The sequence below is a fragment of the Neodiprion pinetum genome, chromosome 1 (assembly GCF_021155775.2).
Source record: "Neodiprion pinetum isolate iyNeoPine1 chromosome 1, iyNeoPine1.2, whole genome shotgun sequence".
Taxonomy (NCBI): Eukaryota; Metazoa; Arthropoda; class Insecta; order Hymenoptera; family Diprionidae; genus Neodiprion; species Neodiprion pinetum.
The window spans coordinates 894,230-920,682 of record NC_060232.1 but is presented as its reverse complement, the minus strand read 5'-3'; the positions used below and the strand labels follow the sequence as shown (position 1 = coordinate 920,682).

The following is a 26,453-nucleotide window of genomic DNA, read 5'->3' as shown; positions in this document are numbered from 1 at the left end:
AGCACAATTTCTGACAGAAATGCCCGTACAGCTAGCTCTGTGGAGTGGGATATAGAAGTGAACCGAAAAACCTTTCCCATTTTTAATAACTAGACAAATTTCTATACAAGACGAAAAATTATTTATTTACAGTACTCAGGGTTTCCAATTTAAGAAACTATCCTGGATGACAATTTGCTTAAATATACTATTAGGCATGGGCTGTGGAGCTGTTCGATTACGTTGAGCTTCGTATATGTACGCTACTTTTTCCCTAGCTGTAGCTCTCGGTATGTCTCCTCGGAGACTCAACAATCGTACGAGATGATCTTCGGTCATGTCAGGGTATTTTTCAACGAGTGAATGTAGATCCAAAGATAAAATTTCAGAATCCTCGCAACGCAGTACTTCGGCCAGTCTTTTTATTACTTCGAAAGGCGAATCAAAGTTGCCCACTTTGGGTGCAATTCTGACGAAAAAATTCTTTATCTTATCAGCCTCTGTCATAATTTTTGATGTGCAAGTGAGACATTCGTCGTACGTCTTTAGCGATATCTTTCGCTGCAGCATAGCTGCTATATATCGTTTAGCTATCAGATTTTGAGCCTCTGTAATGACATATTCAAAATTCTTTACTCTAAGGTGATTATAGTCCTGAAAATAGTCCTCCAAGGTTACGCAGATCGTTTCTACGGGTATCGGCGAGGAGAGCCATTTTGGGGTGAGGAGATCTTGGAAGTGGAGTTCCAAGTCTAGGAACGACTCCTCCAATAAAATGGTCGCCGCTTCATCTCTCAGCTGTTGGTAATTGGCCAGGAGAGCCTCAAACTTGACAGCAGCATCACCGCTGGCATTGGAAACCCAGTAAAGTTGTTTCATTTGCTGAGCGAGTTCAATAAACTGAAGGCAATTGTTTACAATGGTGATCATGTGGTGAGTGAAGTAAGGAACTCTGCTCCGATCCTCGAAATGTTTGCTTTTGAACTCAAGTATGGCCTGACGATACGCCGCACAGTATCTCACAACTTGGTCTATACAAAGGACAAGCGCTCTGGCAGTTAGTTGATTGCTGATCGTTTTCGTTACTTGGAGATTCTGATCCACCATTTGAAATATGATTACCGGTGCTGCCGTGTGGTAATAGGTTTCTTGCGTACTACCTTCTGGCAGTACTCCGCTCCACCAGTCAACCTTTTCAGTTTCCAATGTCTTCTTCATCCATTCTTCATAGTTCTGTTGCATGTTCTTCAAGTATTGATCCTGCAGTTCCTCCAGGACCTCGTTGCTCAGCAAAGGTCCTATATCACTGGTGTCGATGTTCAGCTCCGGGTGTTGCATTAGTTCTACACCTGTATAAGTGTTCATTATCCAGGCAAGCAGAGATACGTATTCGTTACCCTCTAGGCCATTCGCTATTATGTCTTTCAAGTGTTGAGATAGACTGTTATGGTACATCTCTACAAACTTCCTGACTATGTTGTAAGAGGGTGGGAAGCAAGGTCCGCACAGTGTTTTTACCACCCTTAGGTCCTCGAGGATGAGGAGACGCGCCAATTCCAGATACCTTGCCAGCCACATTTTATTGTCTGCTCGTTCATCTACATGAGTTCCCTCGACTCTGTTGGCCACAGATTTCTCCAATACTTCAATTGCCATCTTTTTCCAATTCTTCGGTCTTCCCGGAGGCATGAATCCGCTCTGCTTATGCCTTTGAATTGCAAACTGATCCGCCTTCTCTTCCCGTTCAATTATCCTCAGCGCCGTAACAATGATGGTTGGTTCTTTTCTGACAGTGTTTAAAGTGCGACCAACAACCAATTTAATTTGCTTTTCCATTAACTGCGACAAAGTTTCTACATCTTCAAAGTACGCTTTCAGCATGACTTTATCGGCGAGTGATTGATTGGGCAGCTTGTGCAGTTCGTACAGCAAGTCGTCCCTCGAATTCTCCAAATCCATCAAACTCTGATGGGCGTGTAAAAGTTTTCCTTCGTTTATCCATTGCTTCGTCTTCTCAACGCTTTCTGGAACGGTGAATATGTGTTTCAGGTTCTCTTTAGCGGTGACGTACTGCGAGTGTCGCATGTTCTCATCTTGAACAGCCTGCAGAGTGTTGTTCAGCTCAGGAGCGGAGCCAAATGACTCGCCGATCAGGTCCAGTTCTTGTTTAATCAAGGAGATACTTTCCAGCGACTCTTGAAGCTGATTGAAACCGACTCTCACCCCGTCCAATTGACTTTGCATCGCAGTTTTCAACTTCGTTTCAATCGAAGCTTTTTTCCGACTGATCCTACGCTTGTAATGTTCTACTTTTTCCAGCTGACCAGGACGCTGGAGCATATTTATTATGTGTTTCGTCGCTGTTGCCTTAGCTTCCTCTTCAGATTTTCGAAGGTCCAGCATTTTTTCTCCGCTCTCGTTCGTCATTATTATTTTTAAACCTCAATCACTCTGTTTGTTGATAGTAAGCGTTTGACAGCCGTCAGTTTTTGAGGTTGTAACACAGCTGACGCCCCCATGAGCCCCCATCTACAAACCAGAGCCGTGTTGCATTTAATTTTCTTGTTCGGCGAAGTTTTTAGCTAATAAAGCGATATCATTAGTGTGTTCCGTTAGATCCGACCAATCCTAGGTTACTTCATTTTCAAACATAGTTCATACAGATTCATACACATGGCACAGTAGCCCTTAGATTTCATAGTGCGTTTTTCTCACATGTTTCGTAATTATCAATCGACTTACATATTGGATAATTTACGACAGAGGGCTGGTCCTGTACCAAAATGAAAGTCAAGGTGCTCTGCAGAAATCCCGATGAATATCTGAGAGAAACCAAACGAGATATTCATAAAGGTATTGCACGTATTTCTACCTAGTTTTTCTAACCTATAAACCGTATTGTGTACACTGGATTTGCAGCGAAACCGACAAAAAAGAAAATTAATCTTTTTTCTTTCATTTTTTATACATATTTACTAAAATACTTGATTTCTTCTAGTTCCCAGAAACTACGATCCATCCCTGCATCCGTTTGAGGCTGCGAGAGAGTATACAAGGGCTTTAAATGCAGTCAAGCTAGAGAGAGTATTCGCCAAGCCATTCATAGGGAGTTTGGATGGCCACAAAGACAGTGTGTCTTGTCTTTCCAAGCACCCTCTAAAGTTATCGATGCTTTTGAGCGGAGCATTTGATGGAGAGATTAAAGTGTGGAATTTATCGCAACGCGTATGCGAGCGCTCGTTTCTGGCTCACGACGGTATAGTTCGAGGCATTGCATTTTCATCGGATGGGGAAAGCTTTCTGAGTATCGGCGATGACAAAACTATAAAGACCTGGAAGGCAGAAAGTTCAATAACGGGAGAACAGGAGGATCCTATTAACACCATTGTTAGTAAGGTGAGTTCGTATCTGTAAAATCCTCTTAAATTATTAAACAAAATTAACGCAAGTTTTTGAAGATACTTTTATTTGTCTGAATCATCAAAGTTCTCATGCTCGTATAAAGTAGGTACTTTAGCCTCTTTAACTTCATCCAAAGACCTATTAATCTCGCTAGTGATGTCACCTAGCACACTCGAAGCGCCGATTCTGAACAGGCTATTATGGAGCCATACATCGCTCAGTTCTTCCTTGATCAATACCAGCCACTGCAGCGCTTCTCCCCAAGTTTTTATACCTCCAGCTGGTTTAAATCCGACCTGAAAATACGCAAGTGTTACCAAAAGTATTTCGAACGAAAGTACTAACTTATTGCCCGTACCTTGTAACCAGTCAAGTTATGGTAGTCCCGAATAGCTCTGCACATGACAATCCCAACAGGTAAGGTAGCATTTACCGTTTCTTTTCCGGTAGAAGTTTTTATAAAATCTGATCCAGCCATCGCTGCGATTATTGATGCTCTATACACATCTTTGAGGTCAAAAAGTTCACCAGTTGCTAAAATAGTCTTCATTTTTGCTTTTCCACAGGCTTGCTTCATTAATTTAATCTCATTGTATAGTTTTTCCCACTGATGAGTTAACGCTAGCGTTCGATTTATGACAATATCTATTTCTGTAGCTCCGTTCGAAACTGCGAGCGAAATTTCATCCATCCGGGTTTGCAACGGATATTGACCGCTTGGGAATCCGGTAGCAACTATGCACATCATTGGACATTTGTAAACTCATCATTGTTGTTTTTATGTGAAATTTTGAGTCAGACATTTCTTACCGCTAGCCACGTTGACTTTTCCCGTGGCATTAAGGTTTTTCAATGTTTGCACAACATCGGCGACACGCGCAGGATATACACAAACTGCTGCAGTAGACAGAGAGCCTTCCCATTCAAATGGTAATACGATAGGCTTAACAGCCTGAAAATATTGAAATTGTTAGATCACGTCCATCCAAACAGTCTGCATTTAATGTCACCTTCTTAGTGAGTCTTTCAACACTTGCAAAAGTGTCATCACCACCCAGTGTCGTCAGATCTATGCATGTTACTGCTTTGATCAGCCATGCTACACGGTTGCATTCGGTAATACTATTCGCCTTTTCAATGATATATCTAACTCTGGTATTTATGGCTGGTACATTTAAATTGATGCGCTTGATCAAGGCTGGAATAGTAAAAAGTTATTAGCTTACTTCAATTTTTACTACTTTGAACAAGTTTCACACCCAGAAAGGAATACAGTTGAATCTCTTACAAGCATCAAATGGTCTGCCAAGGTTCTTTTCTACCATCTTGATGGAGTTGAGTAATTTTAAGATAGAAGAGTAACAGTGCTTGGTAAAGAACTTGGAAAACTGTCTTATCAAAATTAGTGAACTAGAACCACTGTCTTCTACACAGATGCGGGCACTTCTATCAACTCCGATCTTTTTGCCATAGAACGCGGCGTAACCGTGTTGATAACGCTGCAATTTCGGTAGCCGGAGTGTGCAGGGTGTGCAACAAAGAGGCATATATAAAAGCCAGCCTCCCCCTCACCAGCGCCACCTGGCACATTTTTAGGTCACGGTTTTAGCATCGACATAAAGAATGGACTGCGAGAGCGGGCCAAAAACGTGTCCGCCGAATGGAAAGAGACGGACAGCAGTACGGGCCTATTCGTGTTCTTGTTTCAGCTACGCGGTGGGATATTCAATCAATAGCGGTCTTGGAAAGAGACAGCGATTGACACTGCAATGCTTTATCTCGCTTGCACAGCGGCGGACATATTCTGTGCATTGCTCAGGCAGGGAACGCGCGGTCCATTCTGTATGCCGATGAGTTTTAGAGACTGAGTGCTCAGAATTTTGTAGAAGACCGTGACCTGAACGGACCTGCTATTTATGGAAGGTTATCTGTCAATAGGGGTCTTCACTGGGACCCTCGCGTAGTTGAGGCCACAGTTACTTGTTTTACAGAGGCTGAAAAATTGAGTTATAAAACTTTACTTTTCATAATTAAATAACACTTACTTTAATGAATTTATTTGTCAAGTAGCTCATTTCTCTTCGTAATAGACAATTTTAAGCATGGGTCAATTGTGGAAAACAAATATATTTTGATTATTGCACAGATATACTGTCGCGAAAATTATTTGACAGTTTTGGCACAAATATATTATTTGATTTTACGCTCGCAAAAAAAATACTAGAACATTGGCGCTATCTACACCGAGTTTGACGAGTATGGAGTTTAGGCGGGATATTCAAACGCAAGTTATGGTGTTGGTAAATAAAAAGAGCTGCTAAATCAACTTGGTGTTTTACTGTCAAATTGCAGACTGTCCTAACGGGCTTGAGTCATCATCGAAAAGACCCTGTGTTTGCAACCTGTGGCGAGGTATGTCAAATCTGGGAAGAGACCAGAAATGAACCTGTGCGGACTTTGAAGTGGGGTGTGGACAGTTTACACGATGTTAAATTCAATCCTATCCAAACGAACTTGTTAGGTAAATGACGTATGATTGTATCCTATTTTTATACTAAGATCTGGGCATATTTATAGTATAATCTCATTATATTTATTATTGCAGTTGCCTGTGCCAGCGACAGAAGCACAATTTTATATGATACGAGGGAATCTGGTCCACTGCGAAAAGTAGTCATGAAGCTAAGAAACAATAAGATATCGTGGAATCCGATGGAGGCTTTTGTTTTTACCTGCGCCAGCGAGGATTATAAGTAAAACTCATTTTTTACATAAAATTTCGAGGCTATAAATCGGGGCATCCCAGTTTTTACAATTTAATTTTTTTTCTCGCTCAGCCTCTACACGTTTGATACGCGAAAATTGAAGTCTCCTGTGAACGTGCACATGGATCACGTTGGTGCAGTTGTAGATGTAGATTACGCCCCGACGGGTAAGGAATTTGTCTCTGGAGGATATGATAAATCGATCCGAATTTTCGATGTGGCTAAAGGTCATTCGCGAGACGTTTATCACACTAAACGTATGCAAAGGCTTACTTGTGTCGGGTGGTCACTAGACGACAAGTACATTTTGTGTGGTAGTGACGAGATGAACATCAGAATTTGGAAGTCTAGGGCTTCCGAAAAGCTTGGAGTGGTTAGTCTTTTTTCTACGTTTTCCTCTCTAGCGTTACTTGCGCTGATTGTTTAATTTTGCACTTTGCGTTCACCAGTTGAAACCAAGAGAGAAAGCAGCCCTCAATTACAGCGCAGCTTTGAAAGACAAGTTTGCCAGTCATCCGCAAGTTCGGAAAATCGCTCGTAAAAGACACGTACCCAAGCACATATATAACGCTCAGGCTGAGCTTCGTACAGTGCGAGAGAAAGTTAAGCGGAAGTAAGTATTTGGCAGTAGTTATTTATTTTTCAAAAAATGAGATTATAGAGAAAATCGTCAGTTTTTGATATCGCGGATATTATTGCCTCGTTTTGAACGTAAATTAAAGATTTTTGATTTATTTTTCCAGGGAAAGCAACAGACGGGCTCACTCTAAACCGGGCGCAGTGCCATTCGTGTCTGAAAGATCAAGACATGTTGTTCGTGAAGATGAATAAATATGAAAACTATAGTTAATAAAGATTATTTTCTCTCCAATAAATCTACGAAAATTTATCAATACGAAGCGTTTTCACCCGATCGTTTTGCAGCGATACGAGTTTTACTGTGGAATCGTGTGAAAGGATTTTAAAGTCATCTAGATGGACATGTTTCCTCGTTTCTTGCTTGAAATCTTTTGCCGCAGTTTATTCATTTATTTGTAATAAATAATTTTATTGTTCCATCATACAACGAATTTATATAATTATTATTATCCTTACAGTATGACGAACCCCAAGCAATGGTTAACTTTGTTCGTTCAGCTCTTATCTCACAGCAGTTTATTTTTGCTTCTTTTTTTTTTTAACGTTTATTTTAGCACTTTTACTGCGTGTGTTTACTAAAATTTGTATGTACTATTGTATCTATTCTTCTTATAGTCGAGTGCACGTGAATTGATAATAAACTGCCGTAGAACTGGATTGAATAACGTTTCAACACGTCAAATTCAATCGCCGGGGTTTTAGGATCGAACGCGAATCCGCCTTGTAAACCCGATTGTTCGAAAGTAGGCATTATATATCTTGATATATATAATAATATATATTATATAGTAGCTCCGTTTTATTTATCTACGCGATTAAAGCGGTATTTACTTTTCGTTTTCATCTTATATTCATATATATAATATATATATGTATATATTTTAAACTTATTTTTAGTGTCTGCCCCCATTTTCTTTCTATACAAGACTAGGTTGCTCTCGCAGCTGCGCGATTAATAATTTTTTTTATCTTCCTTTTTCTCCTTCGTGTGGTGATTTGATATTATCATTACTATTATTATTTTTATTATTATTATTATTATTATTATTATTATTATTAAATATGAATCTTGGCATTAGTTTAACAATAATTATTCATATTTTATATATACATATAAACACATTTACATCAACTTGACAACATGCTACCAAGGAGGAGTAGGTTGAGGAGGAGGAGGAGGAGGAGGAGCTGGTGTCTGCAGTATAGTTAATAAAGTGGCCTGGTATAAATCGTATAAATTTTCAACTCTCTCTTAAATCTTCTATCGTTTCGGTAAAGGTAGCCGAATTCGTAAGTACCGAAAATTTAACAGGCGAGCCGTATCTTGAGATTATTATAATATCAAATTCGAGATAGAATCGATAGAATCTTTGTTAGGGATGAAAAATATTTCAAGTAGTGATCATTCTTCAGCAAGGATGCGAATACTTTTGTGAATGAACGTTCTTCCACATCATTTGATAACTTGTAACAGCGTTCTGATTCACCTTTACAAAATTCGGTTGATCTGCATAATAAACATCGGGCCTGCAAGTACGGGTATCAAATATTTCGTGAGTCGAGAAATTTTATCGAAGATTCAGTTCGGGTTTCAAACACTCGGCTCAACACAATAGCCAACTTCTACGATTATCCTCAATTTGAATTCAGAGTATTTGTGGATATAACAAGAGTCGTTGGCGCGTTAATCAATTAACGAACTCTCACGGCATCACTGGGTTTTTATTTTCCAACGTCTTTTCGTACCACTAATTATTGGTCAGCGAACTCGGAGACCAATTAATTTGCGACTTGTAAAAATTTCGCCTTTACTTTTTGGTAGCAAAGGACGATCCGCACATCTGTCACGCATCTGGAATCTGGATCAAGAGAATCGTTACAGTCTCGCGCCTCTCAAATTAGACGTTCAAGTCTGCCATCATCTTCCGGAAGTCTGCCAAAGTGTTGTAATCCGGATCAGAATCAATGTCCGCGAAATCCTTGTTCGAATCGCTCTTGACGAAGCTCGGATTGTATCGGCTAAGGGACAAGGGGCAGGGCAGAAGTTCGGGCATCACCGAATGATGCGTTATCAATGCCGTTAGCGTCGTGAATTCTTTTGTAAAGCCCTGCGAAAAGGAAACAAGTAATAAAAAACGGTCGTACACACACACACACACACACGCACACACACACACACACAATATAACGACAAAGCGACCTAGTATGCAGGTGTAACGTAGTACATCATCGATCGTTGAACAAGTACCTTGATTTTGTAGCCTTTGTTCGTTCGCATGATTAGGTAATGAGCGATACCGCTCGGTTGAAACTCTCGCGGTACTCTCAGGGACAATGCATAACATCCTGGTTTGCTCGTGCTCTCGCGTACCATGAAAGCGCCTTCCGGTTCTTGGCTGAGAACTTCCAGGGTTATTTCTCTGCAAAGAAAAACTCCGGACTCAAACTTCATTTACGATTCGTGCACATCAGGGGGTTATAGGGGGTTAACATTTCTCAAAATATAATTTCATTTTTGTAATGTACACATATTAAAATGTATACACAGAAAATTTCATGTCGATCCGACAAATATTCTCCATGTTACGCGCACATTTGCAAAAACGCCCCGGAGCGTTTGAAGGTGCTTTTAAAACTTTGAACGCGTTTTTCTTAAAACTGGTTTCAAAGACGGTGAGCAAGATTTCTCAGAAACAACTGAACCGATCAGTCTCAATTCTGGTCATACCACCTTTAAAAATCATTATTTTTCTTATCTTTTTATTATTTTCACGACTAACAATGATCAGAATGAAGTATACCCCAATGTGTGTATAAATTAATTTTATATAAATAAATTAAAACGTCTCTCCACGAAAAATCCTTGAAAAATCGCTTTCCCGCGGCCTCCTGACTGCGTATAACTCCTTAATTCTTTCGTATTCTCCACTTGAATAACCAGGAGCGAATCCGGGTCACGTTTCTCTCTTACAAATAATAAAGCAGGTCTTTTTCACAGAGGTTCGGCAGCGCCGGCGAATATCGGGAGAACCCGGTTCCCGTTATGAAACGGCGGAAGTCCACGGACCTCGATAGTAATTTACAACTAATCGTACCTCGGAATGCCGGCTTGAAACCACGGAGCCTTCCTGAGCTCGCTCTCCTCTGTACGATTATTCAAGCTGTCCGTCCGTTCAGGCAGCGGCGGAGGCGTCGGGGTCGGCGTCTGGGTGGGCGTCGATCCGTGGGTGCTGCCGTCGGGTGGGACGGAGCTCCCGGAGGTGCTGATCTGCGATCTCCGTTTCGACTTGAACTCCGTTTCGGACACGGAATTCGGCGAGTTGTGACTTATCCTGGAAAAATCGTAATCCGAAATAGGAACCAGGGTTCACTTTCAAATTTCTCTGAGAAAAATTGCCACAATTACACTGCTTGAAAAAAATAAGAAGAAGAAAACAATGTACTTTTGCGCCTGGGTTCAGTTGAGTATTTTTTTATTTGTCACGCATTAAAACAATGAAAAAATATATACACCCCCCTTAAAGTTTACTTTTTTAGGTCTTGGGAGAAGTACCTTGGATTTGTGTACATAATAATGATCATATGATGAGTAATATTAAACAGATGAAAATTACTATTTTTCGAAAAAGTTTGATTTTGCAGAGTGCGTTATCTCAAACTTGAAGAAAATCTATGATTTCAATTATTCATCTGACAAACAACTGAAAAAATATTATTTTTGAATAAAAGTGATTTAAATGCGAAACTGAAGTTTGTTTAATCGTGAGTAACAACAAATGATTAAGAAACCAGGTCATTTTTCTTAAATTCCGAAATATCTTTCCGGTTTCTACAAATGCAAACTTTATCTAAGTAAAACTATTTTTTTTTTTTACTAGTTGCGTGGAAGAAAGAAAAATTTGACATCCAAAACCCTGTATAGACCGATGTTATTAACAATTAAATAATACCTAACCTGTTGTTCTCGGCGTTGAAGTTCTTCGCGGTTATCGACGAGTTGATCGTGTTGTCGAGGTTCTCGGCGGCGCAGGTGATCTTGTTGTAGCTTGTCCTGGTTCCCTCCGAGTCGATGATCGCCTCGTTGACGTAGCCTCCGGACCGGGGTCTGTTGCTGGGACTGGTGGGCGTGCTGCCGGCACTTACCAGGGGGCAGCTGTCATCCTCGCCGTTGGTACCGAGGACGTCGCGTCCCCCGGCGAGGCCCATTGTAAGCCGTTTTATCAGGGGCGGTTTGTCCGTTAATCTCTTGTAGGAGTTGAGCTCGGTTGGCGAGTTGCTCTCGTCGCTGCTCGGCGTGCTTTGCTGCGAGATACTCTTCGGTCCATCCTCGTTCGTTATCGGTCCCAGGACGTTGTTGAAGTTGTGCGACGGTCTCAGTCCGGGGATTGAATTCGGCGTCTGGGGGTGAGGGATGAAATGCAAGGTTTTGGGATTTCGGCATCTGCACTCGAATACTTTTTTTTTTATAGGTATTTCAAAACGTCGCGGGTAACTCGAAAGAAAACCCGCAGACGACACCAAGCAATATAGTCTCACCTTGACGGTAGACAAGCGCAACGTGGGAGAACCGGCGCTACCGAGCTGGACGTTCATCTCCGCTGTCGAGGGTGGAGCACCACCGCCACGTGGCGTCGGTGCCAATACACTCTGGGGCCAGAAAATCGTGCTTTTCTCGTTCGAGTCGCCGCCCCGCGTCGACTGTTTGGTCTAGAAGAGTGAGAGAGAGAGAGAGAGAGAGAGAGGGAGAGAGAAGAGGAGGCGATATTAGCTCTGTAATTGGAGTGACGCGAGTATATAAGAGTTAGGCGTGCAGTCACGTGAAATGGGTCACTTTTTCGCCGCATGTGGTCATCGTATTTTATCAAGCTCAAGCCTTGTCTCGTTAAAATGACGAGAAAACGTTCGAGAGTGACGGCGAACTGCCTGAGTTATGACTTTCAAAATATTCTTCGACTTCGTCGAGCGACAAATCGATTGGATTGAAAATAAAAGGGAGTCAGGGAATGTTGTTATAAGATGTTTATCATCCTCACCAAGTTTATCGTTCGTTCCGGTCGATCCTTGCGACGGGCAGGAGTTGGCTGGGGCGAGATCACCTCCTGGAGGACCGGTTGTCTCTGTAGTTGCGCCGCGTACGCCATACGAAATGCATTTCCGACAATAGTATTCAGTTCCTCGGCCTGAAAACAGCAAAGTTTATTCTGTTATTAGACTAACAAGTTTTAAACGGGACGAAGCGAATTTTATCGACAAACGTCTTTCTCAGTATGCGTGGAGGGACCCATGAAGTACAACTCGATTAAAAGGAAGGCCTTAACGTTGCACCTGCGGACCCTGCAGGGTCTTCTGCAGCGAAAAGCGTACCTACGCTTGCCTGAAAAATCTCTAATTTTAGACACCTGCCTCAACCTTGGCGGGGAAATTCTTGGGCATCGAAAATCAGTGGGAATGCGCGTTACGCCTGAATATATTCCTGAAAAAGAATTTTACACAGCAACAAATGACAACTTTGTCCCGCGTGCAAGCAACGCGAATGAAGTGTCTTAAGAAAAAAAAAACAGCTCAATATATCGCGCGGAAACTATCGAGTAAATATTTATGTGGAAAGATGAGGGAGCCTAATTAGCCTTATTAGCTGCGCCTGCAGGCAAGTCTTACAAGTATAGCAAGCAAACTTCGTACGCAGCTGCAATTTCGAGCTTCTCTTTGGCGAACGTTTCGACGTGAGTCTGAGACGTTCACGTTAACTTTGGGAGCCTTTGCTTCTGCAACGTGTAATTTTATCCGATTGATAACTGCACCAGTTTCCGAATGAATGTAAAAATTAGTTGAAATTATTTTAAGCATATTTTTCTTTCGAATTAGAAAATCAAAAATAAATCTTCTAGTTGTGTAACTTTTTCAAGTGCGATATAATGTGCTAAAATTTCATTCGCATTATACTTTTAGCCACGTTACATCGTTACATCGTCATCGAGTATTATATAGCAGTGTTTAAACGTAAATTTCTTCGAAAGCTTAAATTACCATAATTTCCTTTCATATTGCATATAAAATTAGTTTCCCCTGTGACTAAGAATACATTTCCATTCGTAATTTAAGAAATGTTAATTTGCGGCCAGTATACGTGCAGCAAAAACGACGACGACGCCGAAGCCTCGTTCGGGATTTGCCACAGGGACTTATCAAAACTTTGCTAGTTTCGTACCAGTGTGCAGAAACTGTGAAAAAAAAACAGTACATTTCAAACAAACTTCACCTTACGATTAAGGCTGTTCGTCGTTCACGCGAACGCAATGTGTTTAGAAATTCAATCCAAGCCAAGGGCACACGGTGCGAAAGTTTCGAAAATGAAAAAATCTATTATATACCTCTTTACAGAGATTTTTTCTAATTCAGGTTCGAATACCAATTATAGTGGAATACCGTCTGTATTAAATCACGGACTTACAAGGAAGTTATTCTAGGTCGATCTCACCGAATAGATTTCTTTTGTAATACGTTACAGTAGACTAAAAACTAAGCGACATGTATTTGTTTTTATCTGCCGTTAAACGCTTTAAGGGGGTGAAATCATTCCCCAAAGTAAAGCATGTCAAGGGGCAATTTGGCAGTTTCACCCACAAGAATATAATATTTTTTATTTGTCTTTAATATTTGTCTCATAACGTGAAATCAAAAATGTAATTTCCTCAACTGAAAAAAAAAAAAAACGCGTGTTGCTCAGTTTTTAGTATACTATAAAATATTAAAAAAAAAAATATCAAATCGTAGAGATCGACTTCTGGAATAGCTTCCTACGTCAGCCACGAGATCCGGTGCCGCACCTCGTGGCTGTTTTGCTGATTACATATCTGTATGTAGGTACGCAGGTTCGCAGGGTACACCTGGCATCCGCAGGTCCATATCACTTCCGTTGTTCCTCCTTGTTACCGCGAGTGGTTTTAAGCTCTTGAAGGGTTGCCGGAAGGAGGAGGCTTGGGTGTTGGCGGTGGGGGGGGGGGGGGGGGGGGGGGGTCGGAGGCAAGTATGAATCCACGAGTATGTTTACTCTAGGATGAAGGAAGGGCTTTTCTAAATGCAGACCCGCGAGTGCCTATTACACATTCAGGACGCACATCTACCCACGCGTGCCTTCTCGTACGTTATATCATGTAGGTTTGCGGCATGCCGTAGCTGAAGAAGAAGTTCGCCCCCCCCCCACTCCCGATGGTTGAAAAAGACAAACCGACAAAAAGGTCCCCACGTATTACTCTTCCTGCAGCACTGCGTTTCGCGTCTAGACGGCGGTGGCTTTGTATCATGTCGTATGTATGTACAGAACATTCGAGTAAGGCCTGTGACGATTAAAGAAGAAGGGCGATGGGGAAAAGATGACGTGAATAACATTCGCTGGCAACGAATGAGCCGCGATCCATCGGACTCGGATCGTTTGAACTTAGGTAATCGGGCGTTGCCTGCAATTGCTGATTAATCAATGGGCCCTTCGTGGGTGGCGTTACGCAGGTACGCTCGGAATATAATGGCACTTCCGAAATGGTCGGTGCACAGCGATCGGTATGGGGCGGAGAACATATTAACGTTCCTGACGCGCGCTGAGCTCGAGTCCTGGAATTGCTCGGTCGGATAATTTTACAGCTCGGGAGGTTGAGGTCAACTCAGACACGCGGAGGGATTCAGATATTTCAATTACGACCACGTGCAGCGAATCCCGACCCCCCCGTACGCGCCTCTTGTACATCATACCTGCGCGGATAATCGTATAACTATACAGCGCTTCGTTGAGCGTGAGGAAAGCAGGGAAAGATCAGCGGTGTAAAGAGGAAGAGAGGAGGATAAGCAGTTGCAAAATATTGCGACTAACGACACGGGTCTGCAGCCAAAGAACTGTACAGGTTTTCTATACTATTTCTTGTTGATTTTTACTTACCGAAACCGAGCGATTTTTTCTTCAACTCGTATTTGTAGTTTCATTTAGAGTGAAATTCCCGTTTAATGCGAAATATGGTATCCTATACGTGATTCTAAAAATCTTATGCAAAAGTGATTTCTTACTTCCGTTTAATGTGTGTTAGAGTAAGACTCGAGAATAAATACAAACAGGTAAAGAGAAAGTGGAAAGCGGAAGCGTGTTCGGAGTTGTATCAAAGAGAAGAAGAAAGGGTTTTATAGGCGAAAAGATTGAAAACGGAATGTTAAATACATATTTCATAAAGAAATTGTTTGTTTAATTTTGTAAGAAATATTGTTTGGCTCATTGTAATAAAATCCTTTTTTTTTTATGCAAACAGCTTCTATTTTGCAAGAATACTGTACGCGATGGAGAGAAATGGAAGTCATTTTTGAATTCAGCAGACTCGAAAACAAAAGATTCCCCAAAAACATCCCATCCGCTGGATAAAAAAAAAAAAAAATGTTGCCAGCAGACGTGTGCAATTACACACCGACGAGTTCTGAGTACTTGAAATCCCAAGGTGGATTTTCCGTGTATTTCCGCCAACTCCGGTGTTTCCTTACCTCAATTCCGAGGTGTTATTGTTGAATGCACGGGGGATAATTCGCTGTCGAAGTTGATGGGTATACACAATAGGCTTGCACATACGCCAGTGTACTCTGTATACTATCGCGTTAACCTGCTTATACGACCCTCGAGGGTTGAACATGCAGGGCAATATCACCCCTCCCTTGCCTCCGCTGAGCGCTAATTCAACCCGTAACAATATACGTGCGGCTGCGTTGCGCCGCTGCCGATAAACTCTCTAAATATTGTTACGCGGCTAAAGAGCAGGGCACGCGTGTCACGGGGGAGTTGACGATGGGTGGAGGGTATCGGGAAGAGATTTCTACCCCCGGAGGGTCGGAGGCGTCGAAGACTGGTTCGAGCTTCCGCGAACTTTGAGCAGCGTCTGCAGCGGAGCAGACTTTCTCCGGTATATCCGGAGAAAGACATCGACCTGAAGTCGGTCCCAGACGCCGAGGCGGCCGCGTCACGACGACGGCGGGTCGTTTGTCTGTGAAATCTTATACAGCTGAAGATATCAAAGCAATTTTCACCGTCCGCGTTATAACGAGGTAAGGAAAAATTCAACGAGCTTCTACCACCGACACCCTGCACTCCCACCTCCACATCCGTGATGCAGAGACAGAGAAACCGGGTCAAGTCCCCACATTGTGACCGTACGTCGCGATACGGCGCGTCGTCGTCGTCTCAATTGTACGGGCATCGTCTTGCCGTGTTCCCAAAGAAACGGAGGACGGAATCTAGGGGATGACGTATGCTTTGTAGGGGTGCGACTCACCGGCTCACCCGGTATTTCATCGTTCAATAGAAAATATTCTCTTCGCGTACGCGGTCGAACGCTGTTGTTCAATGTCGCGTAGAAAAGGGCTTCGTCGGATCATTTCAGCTTTTACGGTGATACCAGTCCTTACACTGTGGTTAAAGTGATCATTATATCTTCAAAAGCTTTTCCACCGATTACTGCCAGCTGCGATGGTCATGATGCCTAGATACGAGAGTTCGAAACAAACAGCCGCAATCGTCCAGAGTCTCACTGTATAAAGATAAACTGGTTTGCGATAATTTGAGTCGTCGATATTGGAAATTTTCAATACTGCCAGAAATTAGTTACACATTCGCGCAAATTCTAATCGTCAAAACTGATGTGTTTTGTACGCACTCCTTTCTCATCACCTTCAAATTACTGATTCAATTAGACAAAAGTTGCATCAATTGCAACAAACTTTTGCAGGTATACACGAAAAGTTACGCCGTGCACTCTTCGGACATCGTGCATTAAAACCGACCCTTCCGATACCTGCATCTACACAGAAAACACGTAAACTCGATGGGGCTGCAGGTGTTGACGTCCCCTGATTGATTTCTCCCATGCATGTCCACACATGAGACTTTCCCAGCTGCCTTGAAAAGGCTGAGCTGCAGGGTCTGGTAATCAGACCTCTCCTTCCCATCCCTTTTGCCTCCATGCAGGATTGATCCCCGTGTGTTTGGAAGGTGCGACCACGGGAGATTTGAGGATAGCCTCGGAGCACCTGTCCGTCCGCGTAGACTCTCGCTGCACTCGGGTATCCCATTATCTCCGTTTGGGGAGGTTCGGCACCACGACCAGGTGTTTTTGGCATTGTTCCTGGGCGTCGGGCTGCCGGGGATGAGAGATAAAGAGAGGAGAGGAGATGAGAAGGGAGGAGAGGAGAGGAGGAGAGGAGGACTCGCCGGCCGGCTAGCAGGGTTGGGTTAGGCACGGACCGGCTAAGGTCCTGGAGAGCACGGACGGCGGCCCGGCGGATGCTGAGCTCTGGCGTGACGGGCCACATTCCTCGCATACCACGCGGTCACGGCCATATCTCCCGTTCCTGGGACCCGGCGTCGCGGAGAGGAGAGGAGAGGAGAGGAGAGAAGAGGAAAGGAGAGGAGGATGAGAGAGGAGAGGAGGATGAGAGAGGAGAGAGGAGCCTCCGCTGAAAGCGACAGCGTCGTCGAACCCAGAGGGGGGGAGGGGGGGGGATGTCGTGTACAGGCGCACACCTACAACGTACATCCAATATCTGACCATTACTACAGAGATATGGATGCGTCCGCGTAGCGAGCGGATGTTGGAGAGGAACGAGACGATACGAGCAGAAAGAGGGAGACGGTGATACTGTTTATTACGTCCCGCAGGATGCAATCTCGTGAGGGTAAGCGCGACTTATGTCTGGATCTTATGCCTTAGGCCCGTAGAGAAATTTTTCATTTAACAAGGATTGGTGAGGAACGGCAACGAACGGGCGATGCTGAATCCTATAGTTACTGGACCGATATTAAATGAGGAAAAAAAAAACAAAACGAAACGTCAAATTTGTAACAGCGATCGCTGCTGCTGTTGGGTTCAGTGACACACTTTGCAGACTCGCAGAAATTTCACCATCTGAAAGAGAATTGCTATCGTTTTTATTATTACACGATTTCAGACGAAGATATGCAAATTTGGAACATTTTACTAACTAGACTATTGGGCTTTGCTTATACCCACTACGATGCTCTGGAGAATTACTGTAAAACTAACGAATCAGTAGACAACTGTAGATCACTTTTCAGTTACTAATAATAAAAAATGATTGCACGCAGCTTTTCGTTGTTGGCTGTATAATGGGAGAGTTATAATCGACGAAGCTGTGAAAAAGTCGTTAATTCATCAATCGTGATACCGGAATAACTCTTACGTAATGCGAATACGGAGGAATTGCGCCGGCGGTGACAGCGCGCGGAGGAAGATTCGCAGGAGCAGGGAGTGGAAGGGAAGGGAAGCATGAAGCGAAGGAGTGGAAAATCGTTTGAGAGAATATCAGAGCTTTGTAGGTGGTACGTAGCGTCGAGCCGTGCGATATTAGAATTTACGTGCGGCAAATGAGCCGGGGCCTATGGTGCAGTGATCGAAGTGACGCTGTGCTCACGAGTACCGAGCCTGCAGAGTATCGAGCAAAGTCTTCCAGGGGCCCTTTGATCAGTAATTATAGCCGGCGAGTGGCCGGGAGCGGCGCCGTTCACGCCTTTGGGAAATTACGCGACCAACGGAAAACAGGGACGGTTCCCGTGTCCTCGACGACTCCTGGGATTCCGCTTCTTTTTCTTTTTTTTTTTTTTTTCTTCGTCTTTCCGTCTTTCGTACATCACGTTTCCGGAATGACTCCGCAAGATAATTTCCAATCTTCTGTTTCCCTCCGGCTGCGCAACGCGATGCTGCTTACTGCAAATAAAATTCGCTTAATCCAATTTAATTCGTCCTATTTTTACCATGCGCTCGGGGGTTGCGGTGGCTGATTTCTTCCTTATTCCCTTCGTTCGTTTACTTCCTCGCCGAAAGTACACACGCGCTCTCGAAAGTGTTTCGAGGAAAAAAAGAGTAAGAAAAATCCGTTTCTGAATAGACTTATCGGTTTTCTATTTAAATCGCGCACGATAAGACACACCTTTTTCAGGCGTTCTAGACGACTTTGAGATGAAAAAAAAGTCACCCAGACATTTTACCAAAGGTATTGGCAAGTTTGAGATTGCTACTGTAAAATATACCTGCAGCAAAATCGTTTTGAAAGGTTTTATTCGAAAAGTTGAATATATTTTTTCAGCAAACAATTAATTATTCGACCAATTTGAAAATATGGGTTTTTAAGCAGAGATTCTATACTTGTACGATGAGGCACGACATATTATCAGAAACTTGTCTGTCATATCAACGGTGTAGAAATTAATCAATTAAGTATAACTTTTGACAAAAAGTTCTAAAACACGATTTTGTGATCTGGCAAATCTGACCTTTGCATTACAGTTCAAGTTTCAAGTTTCGTTTTCGTCACTTATATTCAAAATGCCCTGATAGCAAAAAATTTGCATTCTAGGTCAATAAATTTATGTGGCTATTATTATGTATCAATCGAAAAAACGGTCTTTCCCTCGTTCGTTCAAGCGAAACTCCGTATCGTCAGGCCTTGCCTCCCGAATAAGTAAGTATATTGACAAAACTTGAAGTGAAATATTTTCTCGAAGCGGGGGAATAAAAGCTTTGAGCTTTGACGAGGCGCATGCGGCAAAGCCCGTTGGCAAGGAGTAGAGCCTTCCCTAAAGGCTCGAGGGAAGTTAAATTCCCGGATTCCCCCATTTCTTGCCTATATCGACGCGGGTGGACGAAAATACGTTATTCCCAGCCGAATATAACACATCTTGAGAATGCGTTTCGTGGAAATAAAAGTTTCCTTAACAAGGTCGAAAGTGGAAAGAAGCGTCTGACCGAAAACCTGCAACCGCGCGAGTTTTCGCACCTCGTTATTATTTCCAAGAGGTTGTATCCTCAACGCGGCGGATCCTGATACCGCAGTCCTGACTCCCCCGTGAGAACCAAGTACAGGGATCGCTTGGTATGTATAAGTGTAGCCGAGGAGGAGAGGGAACGAGAGACGAGGGCAACAGTGGCAACCACGTGTGAGTATGTCCATGGCACGACGGTACGAATACGAAGCTCCGAAAACAATGAAAACCCGGCACAGCGTAACCAGCCAAGGCTACAGTTTCATTAGTGAAATTCTGACTGATGAAATTAAACCTGCAACTTGGCCGGAGGTCGACCCGTTATTCTAGCTCGCATGCAGGTCACCCTGAAACAGTTTGCCATGCAGTTAATTAAGGGGGTGCCCTGGTCGACTTCGACGTTCGCGTATATATCTCCAAGTATCAAAGTCCACGTATCTCAACAGTAAAGAAGTACTTAACAGCCCCATTCTATACACAATTTTGAACATAAAGACTCCAACGCATTTTTATTTGGCAGGAATTGTACGAATTTACTACTGCGATTTCCTCAAGTCGCGAGGTGCATCAATTACTTCCCCAGTAGAATTATAACGACCGCACAGCTGACGGACGGTGTTCAAAGCACGACGATCAGCTCGAGACGTGGTGAATACTTTCCACCCCGATCCGAAGGACTGGTTGAAAAATCATGGATATTTTGACAATCGGTGAAGCTCGACAGCGCTTTGGCATTCGAAACCGCTGGATAGTGTCAATTATATCCTCGTACATGCCATAGAATTGGAAGGGTCTTTCGGTAGCAGTAGGGAGTCGGTAAAAAGGACCCTTACTGTAACTCGAGAGCTCGGAGTCACCCATTGTGCGTATGCGCGAGGCACGCACATGTATGCAGGCATAAGGACGACGATGCCCAGGTAGATGCGACCAGTCACATAGAGGATCTCGCAAATTCTTTGGAAGTATATAATTCTCGTTTCGGTACTCGAGAGGCTGCGCGGCTATATATCGCTGTTATATTGAGTCCCGCAAGGGTCCATAATGGCACGTTGAAGGACTCGAGCCCGTGATCCTGCAGGACCAGGTGTAACTTTTGGCTTCGTTTCGGAGTTCATGTTATGCCCTGGGTCCCAGCTCCATTATAGTCGTCAAGTGCCCTGGCAATAATGCGCTTTTGTGCACGAGTGAGAGAGAGAGATATGTCACATTATCATCGCACACAATGGTACACAACTATGTCGAATATAAATCCCTCCGGTCTCTTTTAACATGTTGTTAGCCAGACATTCTCTCCTCGTTTCGTTTCGATTCGTTTCGTTTCGTTTTAAGAATTCGACCGAGCATCAACCGTGCGGGACCTGTGAACTCACCACAGCGAATCCACGCTGACAAGATTCGATAGAACTGAAAGCTCAACGAACTTTAAAAGGCGATCAATCCATTCTATACTCTCGGCATTCTTTACAGCCCACGCGAAGTGAGTAGACTCATGGATTAAAGGCTCGGGACTCTTATTATACGTCGGCGTGATAAATTATTAACGTCGCAATTACCTCTAATTGCCGAGATGGCAAACGCTGAACAGAACCAGGTCCCAACTTCCAGCTTGACAAGTTCACGGTTCAACTGCGATAACAATTATCAACCGCGTGCGCGGTTTGTTGTTTCTCAACGCGGTTGGACCGACACACTTATTATCTTTTTATCTCCGGAGCCAACGAGGCGCTTCCAACTGTGGGAACACACTGTCACTCTTCACTCGTCTAATCCAAAACTCCAATTACAAGTCTGAGATAATCATTTGAATCCTGTTGTACAGCACGACATGTGTACACGTATAAATTTCATCAACGATCTTCTCCCCATCGTAGCAATAACGTATGCGTTAAATATATTTTCAAGAGATGCCATGGCACGGTCGTCAGCGGGAAAATGACACCTGGAGTTTCACCAGCACATTTTTGCAAGAAAAATTATTAAACAGTTAGCAAGACAGCGTGGGCCTGATGCTGACTATCCTCAATACGAGCCACATATTGACGATGTTATAGGCACGCCTACGTGACTCCGAGGTACAGTTTTTAACCGAACTTTGTATTCCGATCGGCTAAACCCGTTCAAGTCACACAAGCAGGACTTGCCAGTTGTGTACGTGCGTGCGCAGAGATATACATATGCACAAATACACGAGGTTGCAAACTTCTGGAGAGGAGGAATCTCGGCGGGCATCTACCTCGACCCTCGTTTCTCCCCTCAGCATCTCTTGGGAGTCGTCATTTGCGGAGCTGGTTCGCATCGTTCCGCGTGGTCCGCATAATTGTGCCGTGTACTTGTCCCGAGCAAATTACCTTCGCCTCCTCGCAACGACGTCCGTACGCAAGGAGGTACGGAATACCCCAGTCAGCTAGAAAAACCCTGTATTCCCATCGGCCGTGAGAATTCAACTTGTACAGAATTTACAGTGTTGCGAAAAAACGAACAATTCGTACGAGTCACCGGGAAAACTGAAACGCTGAAAGCATGATGAGCCCTTGGAGATCAAGTGGGTCGGACGATGGCATGTTACTCGACACGTGCTACGCTGTACCGGTTATATTACCTCTACGAAACGCCACGTCACTACTCTGTTAGTGGTACAGCGAATGCCAGACGGTGCACGATTGGATCGAGATTATATTAGAATACCTTCGGTCGTATCAGGACGCGTATTTGCACGAGTGTCGAAATTCTCTGGGGACACTGACGCCCACTTCTCGCCCACTTTTCAGCCGACCGTACCACCATGTGTGCGCTGGTGTACGGAATTATCGCGGACGGATTGCAGAGTATAATTACTCGGCTTTTCAGCTGTGTACAAGAAAACGTTGGGCGCCGCGTGGGCGGGCAACGAGCAGCCCGCTTCGACACGGTGCCAACCAACCAACCAGTGGACCCACGAGCATTGGTCCAGAGTTCTGTGCGAATGGATAACGCAGCAGGGTTTCGTACTTGGCGCGCGAGATATTATGCTAACGTCAGGAGTCGAAAAACGCGTTGAGATTCCATGGTCTGAACCCGTTACGGCGCTTTATGATTGGGACGTTGAGGATGGTAAAACTTACTCTAAGCTTCTGAGTGTGCCCACACTGACGGCAGCAGTATGACATGTAGTCGGGCAAAGCGGGCATAAACTCGAGCTGATCTTGTTGCTGGGCAAACTCATCGACGAGCTTTTGATAATGGACCCTAAATATGGGCCTGGTAGTCGTGGCCGCTTGCGAGTTCCTCCCAAGCCGTCCCATAATCGCTGAAAGTGCGAGACTGTCGAGGGACTTCCTCATGCCACGTTCTCGTCCTGAACTTTGTAACGACCACCAGGGTTCGGAGGGGTCTCGGCAACAAACGACGTGTCCGTCCGGAATCACAACTGCAGACACAGCACCTCACCACACGAGAACCCGAACCACTTTCTAATTATCCTCGAAACGCAAACCTAATTCACTTAGCTACTTGCCCCGGTTGAGATACCAGCGCGATCAGGACTCGGATCGCCGGGCCGTCATCACTGCCGTTTTCACATTTCCGGGACCAAAACTTGGCGCGCGGTTTCCTTCGGGAAGAGGTCTTCGCGGCTCGCGACGACGTCGTTACGATCGCACGGGACGGGGACGTCAACTGTGTGTTGAGGCCGGAGTGTGGAATGTCGGGAGGGGGTACCGAGGGGGCCGGGGATGGGAGGGTGGGGGCCTAGATACGAGGCGGTACACTCGCTCGCCGGCACAGTTGCATCTTCGCCGTCCGGAGGCACCGAGGGGGACTGAAGGTCCGACGGGCTCGGCTCGAAAGGAAGCCCCACCGCCACAGTCGACTACCACTACCATTACCACTACCATTGGCAGTGCCACTACCACTGCCACCTCCTCAGCCTCGTGCATGCCCTGTCTCTCGCTTCTCGTCCCCCCGCCGGCACACCGTGAGGTGCCTACGCCGTTGCTGCAGCCTGCCTTCTTGCTTCAAACGGCGCTTTTGAACACATTCACCGACAGCTGGCATCGCGTACCCTGCTGCACACTGGATACCTGGATGCCCGCATCGCATCGGTTCAATGCCAAGAACTCCCAGGGACGTTTCGCCGTTTCCCCGTGCTTTGACCTCGGTCGCCCATCGAGAAACGCCGCGCATCGCATCTTGATCCTCCAAGGGATACCGCTGATTATCTTTCCAGGAGACGCGAATTTGGCCACCGAACCCCAGCGTCCATTACCAGGCTGATCCGATCGTGATACGTTTCCTCTTTCACTGCAACTGTCAGCTATTTTTCTGTTCAAACAACTGATAGTCTCTGGTAAAAAATTGTCAACCTAATGCTCAAGACAATATGTCGGTTTGTTGATCCTTCTTGCAAACTTACAGTATTGCAGTCTCGCAGAAGAACCTGAGAAGTCGTGGAGTCTTCCGGTCACGCCAATTCGTCAACAACGTCCTCGTTGCAGGTAAATGAAGATGGGCTTCAAAGCTATACAACTTTGGAAAGGCTCCTTAATTGCCTGTTAGCAGACGCCCCGTGGCTTCCAAGACGACGTGGCTCAGTCAAATGAAAGTAGCATTCAAGGAATCCATTGCAGTGCTGCAGTTTGCATTGGGGGGGATTTGATCCGTCCGAGATTGTAGAGCTCGGAGATTTTTCCACTTGAAAAAGTTTGAAAATGTTAATGCAAGTGCAGGGAACCAAAAAGTATCAAGTCCGGGCTTCTGGTCAATGATGTTGAGTTCAAGCGTGTAGGATAAATGCACTGTTCAGTGTCCGCAAGCCTGGCGGCTGGTTACTCGCTCCGGCCCGGCTTTGGGAAGATTTGATAATTTTAGAGGCAAGCACACCGTGCGTGGTTTACTTTTTGCATTAGAAAAATGGAGAAGATTCCCTGGACTATCCTGGAGGACGCCGTGTCTATTTACTCTTTACTTACCTCGCGCCCATCATTCTTTGCTCGTATACCCGCCGCTTACCTTCGACAAACAAGTCTTCGAGCAGCTTTAAAATGACTTTTCGACGCTACCGTCTTACGTGCATACACCTCTTCACTCTTCTTACCTTATATATACCTGCATCCTACGCTCTTAGCCCGGGGTTCGCTTGAACAGCAATTTAAAAACCGACGTGTGGTTCGCGCAGCCAGGTTCACGTCTCTGTCGCAATAGGTGTCTGCTATTCCTTTTTTAGCTGTCTACTCCTCCTCCCTTTCACCAATTTCTAGGGGCCCATTTGTCACTGAATCGAGTCAGGCCGAGCGCTTCGCAAAGTTCTTTCAACACCGTCAACATCATCAGAGATGAAAGGTCACCGTATTACTTATTTTTTTTCATTAGCACAAAAAGATGAGTTTCCATTGGAGGATGTGCGCTTCCAACTTTGTGAAAAGAAATTAAAAACGAGACAATCAGTCTCGTCGGAGGTGGCTGTAATATTTGGTATCATCGCCAGTTGTATATTTGGCACCGATCTGGCGGATTGAATCGTGAAATTAATATCGCGGGTAGGAATATTAAATTTGTTTACTTCTCGCTGTTATTGTTTCGAAGTCGGTGAATGTGGCTAACTTCCAGAGCTGAAACTGCGTAGCCCCGGCTGGTTCGGTTCTGACGAATTATTCGTTCACCGAGAACGATCTAATTCAAGACCGGCGGCAAGATTAATACCGGCTGGAGTTTCAACTAATTACCTGTTTTGTAGGCCGGATTATTTACGGGAATAGTTGAGGATACCAGAAGAAGAATAGTGTAGAAATTGTGAGAGCAGGAGAGAAAGGGGGAGAGAGGTGGGAGGAAGAGGGGCAGGAAAAAAGAGGCTAATTGTATCTCGTTAGTCACCGACGATTCAATTCAAAGTTCCTTCTTCTTCTTCCACCTATTTCTCGGCTAACTACCATAAACTGATTCTGGAAACTGATTCCCCGGCGCAAGATCGTTTGATAGTACCCTAATCAACGTCAAGAAATTCATCAGTTAAATTGCTGATCCAACCCGTATACACCGCCTGCCTGCATCAAAGTTCTCCTAGCATCCCGAAAACATCTGTCGAACAAGCGAAGACGGAACATTACCCTGGAACCCAAGTGAGGAAAAGTGAAAATAATTAACCCAGCCCGTACCTTGAGCATGAATTATGCACGTTTTGGGTCTTGATGTTCCGAATTACCCGACGAGGTGAGGGAAACTCGATAATGCTCCACGTCTTCAGTCGAGGGTTATATAACGCGAGACGTTATACGTGCTGAGCTTTTGACGTGCGGCCGTGAGCCGTAGGAAGGGATCCTCTTCTACCTGACACTCGGTATGTGTGTTTCTCCTCGGTATACGTGAGGTAATCAGATCCTCCGAGAGTGTAGACAGAAAACTCCTAGCCGACCATCGCGTCGCCATGTGGTAACCAAATGCACCCGAGGAGAGTCGACCACTTCCTATCCGGATTCATGTAAGAGATCCCAGACCAGAAGCGTGGATTACTTCTTAAAGGGTAATCGACGGGTTTTGTCTCGCTCGTGTCGTTCCCAGAGTTTGCTACGTGGTCGCTGATCCGGGGATATTTATACAAGCACAGGCGTCTCGTTGGAACCGTGTATAACTTGTTGTCAGCGAAAGAAGAAAAGAAGAGGAGAAAGAGGAAGATGCACGCGTCGTGCCGGCGTGTTCTAATTCCGTCCTATCCGTCCTGCGCCACCTTTTGCCCTCGTGTATTTCGAACCAACTTCAGCTCCAGCTGCACCCGCCGGAGATGTATGCACTTGCACATGGTCGTGTCATGGTCCGATGCCTACCGTCGGGACCACCAGAGAGGCCTTGTCGAGGGATGGTCCGAGCCACGCCTAAGTAGCAGGAAAACCGCGTGG

General features: G+C 44.6%; 4 protein-coding genes across 15 annotated transcripts in view; 1 reads left to right on the top strand and 3 right to left on the bottom strand.

Moving 5' to 3' along the window:
* Positions 1-68: 68 nt before the first annotated feature.
* On the bottom strand, positions 69-2,507 carry Sec6 (Exocyst complex component Sec6). The gene has a single exon (XM_046620678.2). It carries the CDS (start codon positions 2,404-2,406, stop codon positions 136-138), a length of 2,271 nt encoding a protein of 756 aa, XP_046476634.1. The 5' UTR covers positions 2,407-2,507; the 3' UTR covers positions 69-135.
* Positions 2,508-2,634: 127 nt separating this feature from the next.
* LOC124216371 (DDB1- and CUL4-associated factor 13) lies at positions 2,635-7,039 on the top strand. The gene is made up of 7 exons (XM_046620822.1): positions 2,635-2,832; positions 2,978-3,375; positions 5,734-5,902; positions 5,987-6,134; positions 6,219-6,519; positions 6,596-6,759; positions 6,890-7,039. The coding sequence occupies exons 1-7, from the start codon at positions 2,763-2,765 to the stop codon at positions 6,975-6,977; spliced, it is 1,338 nt and encodes a 445-aa protein (XP_046476778.1). The 5' UTR covers positions 2,635-2,762; the 3' UTR covers positions 6,978-7,039.
* Positions 3,425-5,109, bottom strand: Dera (deoxyribose-phosphate aldolase). The gene is made up of 5 exons (XM_046620843.2): positions 4,670-5,109; positions 4,392-4,579; positions 4,192-4,333; positions 3,740-4,116; positions 3,425-3,677 (listed from the first exon to the last, which is right to left on the bottom strand). Exons 1-5 carry the CDS (start codon positions 4,926-4,928, stop codon positions 3,444-3,446), a joined length of 1,200 nt encoding a protein of 399 aa, XP_046476799.1. The 5' UTR covers positions 4,929-5,109; the 3' UTR covers positions 3,425-3,443.
* A 202-nt stretch (positions 7,040-7,241) lies between the features above and the next one.
* LOC124216319 (EGFR adapter protein) overlaps positions 7,242-26,453 on the bottom strand; it is a 136,273-nt gene continuing 117,061 nt past the window's right edge. For 11 of the 12 annotated variants that reach the window (XM_069136373.1, XM_069136383.1, XM_046620710.2 and 8 more), the window contains 6 exons: positions 11,819-11,965; positions 11,322-11,492; positions 10,741-11,183; positions 9,881-10,117; positions 9,034-9,205; positions 7,242-8,893 (listed from right to left, as the gene is read on the bottom strand). In XM_069136373.1, the coding sequence (XP_068992474.1) occupies positions 8,684-8,893; positions 9,034-9,205; positions 9,881-10,117; positions 10,741-11,183; positions 11,322-11,492; positions 11,819-11,965 (1,380 nt within the window). In that variant the 3' untranslated portion in view covers positions 7,242-8,683. Of the gene's footprint in view, positions 8,894-9,033; positions 9,206-9,880; positions 10,118-10,740; positions 11,184-11,321; positions 11,493-11,818; positions 11,966-22,688; positions 23,378-26,453 lie in introns of those variants that run through there. The other variant, XM_046620740.2, reaches the window with a different exon arrangement.